Genomic DNA, 2,766 nt, shown 5'->3' on the forward strand with positions numbered 1-2,766 from the left:
GGTGCATCTCAAGCTGGTCCAGAGAGATGATACTCCCCCTCTTTGCGACTTTGGTCAGGCTGCAATTGGAGTACTGTATCCAGTATTGGGCGCCGCACTTCAAAAGGGATGTGGGCAGCCTGGAGAGGGTTCAGAGGAGGGCCACCCACTTGGTGAGAGGGCAGCAGGACAGGCCCTATGAGGAGAGACTGAGGGACCTGAACCTGTTCAGCCTCAACAAGAGGAGGCTGAGGGGGGACCTGGTGGCTGCCTACAAACTCATCCGGGGAGATCAACAGCAAATAGGTAGAGCCCTTTTCTCCCCAGCACCAGCTGGGGTGACAAGGAACAATGGTAATAATCTGATGGAGAATAGGTTTAGGTTAGAGATCAGGAGGCAATATTTTACAGTTAGGGTGGCCAAAATCTGGAACCAACTTCCCAGGGAAGTGGTCCTCGCCCCTACCTTGGGCAAATTCAAGAGGAGGTTGGATGATCACCTGTCTGGGGTCTTGTGAACCCAGCATTCATTCCTGCCTGTGGTAGGGGATCAGGCTAGATGATCTGTTCAGGTCCCTCCTGACCCTAGCTACTATGAAACTATAGCCCAGGGACCACATGGGGTCATGCCAGGTTGTGCATACTCTGCTTTCAACTTGCTGGTGCAAGGTGAGCCGAAGTGCCCCTTGCACTGGTATGCAGGGAGGGCACAGCTGAGATCTAATGCCTGATTCCAAAATTGCACCTCCTGCCATGTATATGGGGACCTATAAAACTGTATTTTTGCCGATAATGTGCTCTACAATGGTGTGGTTCAATGAATCAAGTTTGCTTGGAAACCTTAGTTCAAAACTATTTTACTACTGTCAATTTGTTATAGTATGAATACAGATTAATTTAAAATAATTAAATGACCTACTTTGAGTATTAAATGTAAATATATTTTCTTTTAAAAATTACCATGTTTGTCCTAACATTTTAATGAATTAAAGGTTGCTGCTTTTGCAATTGCATACAAGAGCTGAGAAATGTATTTAATATTTTAAGTAAACTCAAAACTATATAAACTTGTCATAAAGTCATGTTCTGCATTAAGCACTTACATAATTTTCAGCCTTGCAAAGGAGCAAATGCTGGTGTTTATACTTTTTTTCACATCAGTACTTCCAGTTTATATTATGCAGAAAAGCTTTTGTCTTAATTGCTTTCAGTTTACCGAGTGGGTGTAGAGAGAATATTTTCTTTATTTGGATTAGTTCATTAAAAATTGAGGAACTGACTGGGAACTGAAAAGATAGGAAAGCCTGTTTTCCTCTTCCCATCTCTAAATAAGAACAGATGGGAGAGTAGGATATCTACTGATTCTAAATACTTGGGGGACATGTGGCCAGATTTTTGTAAAGGAATTTAGGCATTAAAAAAGATATGTGCCTAATGTGTTTTTTAAAAGTGCTTAAGCAGGTTCGGTGCCTACTTCCCATTGAAATCAGGGAGGTTATATATATACTAGGTAATTGGTTATATCTTTAAATGTTACATTTGTTTGGTAAATTGGAGTTGTTGATGAATCAAGTTAAAAAAACAAAAACAATGGAGGGATTCCTTTGAATCTGGCCTATGGTAAACAGTAATAACTTTGTAAATTATCCTATTACAGATAAATGTTTCATTATTTCTTTCTTTAATAAATCACTTTTAAATGGAAAATATATTTTGATGAACTTACCATTTCTTCTGAGGTATCCAGAAACAATTAAGGTAGCTTGACAACTAATTTAAAAGCAAAACAAAAACATTCTCAGCTGCTGTTTTATGCTTATGTCCATTGAAATGTGGCTAGATATAGATCACAAGGAAAAATAATCACTTGGTATATAAAAAATGCCATTCTCCATTTTCTCAGAGAATAACATGCAGTTGATAAGAATCTGAATAGGCACGTTGAACTGGTTAAGAGCTTAAATAGATGTCTACAGCTATGTTGTATTCTTTTGCACAACTAAAAGTACTAAATTTAGTGTGAAGGCCATCTATAGCTTAAAATCAACATGAAACCAAACCTTTCTTTAAGAAAATAACTAAAGTACAAATGCAAAAAAAAGTGTTTAAATTAAGAAACCTTGTTCTAAGTTACTGTTTTGGGTTTTTTTAAAGTATCAGTAAAATCAGTGACTTCAGTCTATATGGTTTGTCACAACTTAGGAGTTTTAAAATATTAAGTGTTTTTTTTTAAGTACTCTTATTATTTCATACTGTTCTGGTAGAGATTGTATGAGTTTGAAATAATTATTCTACTATTTTAGGAAGTAACATGGATATTACTGGAGGACTTGCATATTTACCATGAAAATTATTTCCCAGTTCTGAAATGTCTTCACATTTTCACATCTTCTCTTCCAAAGTATCCTTTGGGCAAACAGGTGAAGTACTATCTGTTTATTTCAATGAAATGTTGACTTCTGTTTCATGGTTTGACATATTTATACTTTTAAATATGCTCTTGTCTTCTTTGCTTCCCTTGGTTCCTTGAATTGACAGTCAGATGTTTTCTCAATTTTACTATGGACAGGTGAACAGAACATGGTTTGTTTAACAGCACATATCATGTTCAGTTGTGACTAAACATCAGAGAGCTTGTAGGATAAACAGATGCACAGAACAGCCAGCCCATCTGTAGTATGTTTGGCTTCCACGCATCTGGAATGTGTATGGAGAATTACTATCTTGTATGCCTCTTATCTGCAATCAGCCAGTTGCCTAAATCTAGAACTCACATGAGAATTGGCA

The 2,766-nt window shown here is 37.3% G+C and overlaps 1 protein-coding gene across 7 annotated transcripts in view; it reads left to right on the forward strand.

Annotated features, from left to right (window-relative positions):
- The window catches only part of ORC3 (origin recognition complex subunit 3), a 91,840-nt gene that overhangs the window by 64,953 nt on the left and 24,121 nt on the right, over nucleotides 1-2,766 (forward strand). For all 7 annotated transcript variants that reach the window (XM_025205265.1, XM_006024562.2, XM_006024563.2 and 4 more), the window contains one exon: nucleotides 2,283-2,399. In XM_025205265.1, coding sequence (XP_025061050.1) covers nucleotides 2,283-2,399 — 117 coding nt within the window. The remainder of the gene's footprint in view (nucleotides 1-2,282; nucleotides 2,400-2,766) is intronic.

This window comes from Alligator sinensis, unplaced genomic scaffold, assembly GCF_000455745.1.
Source record: "Alligator sinensis unplaced genomic scaffold, ASM45574v1 scaffold658_1, whole genome shotgun sequence".
Classification (NCBI taxonomy): Eukaryota; Metazoa; Chordata; order Crocodylia; family Alligatoridae; genus Alligator; species Alligator sinensis.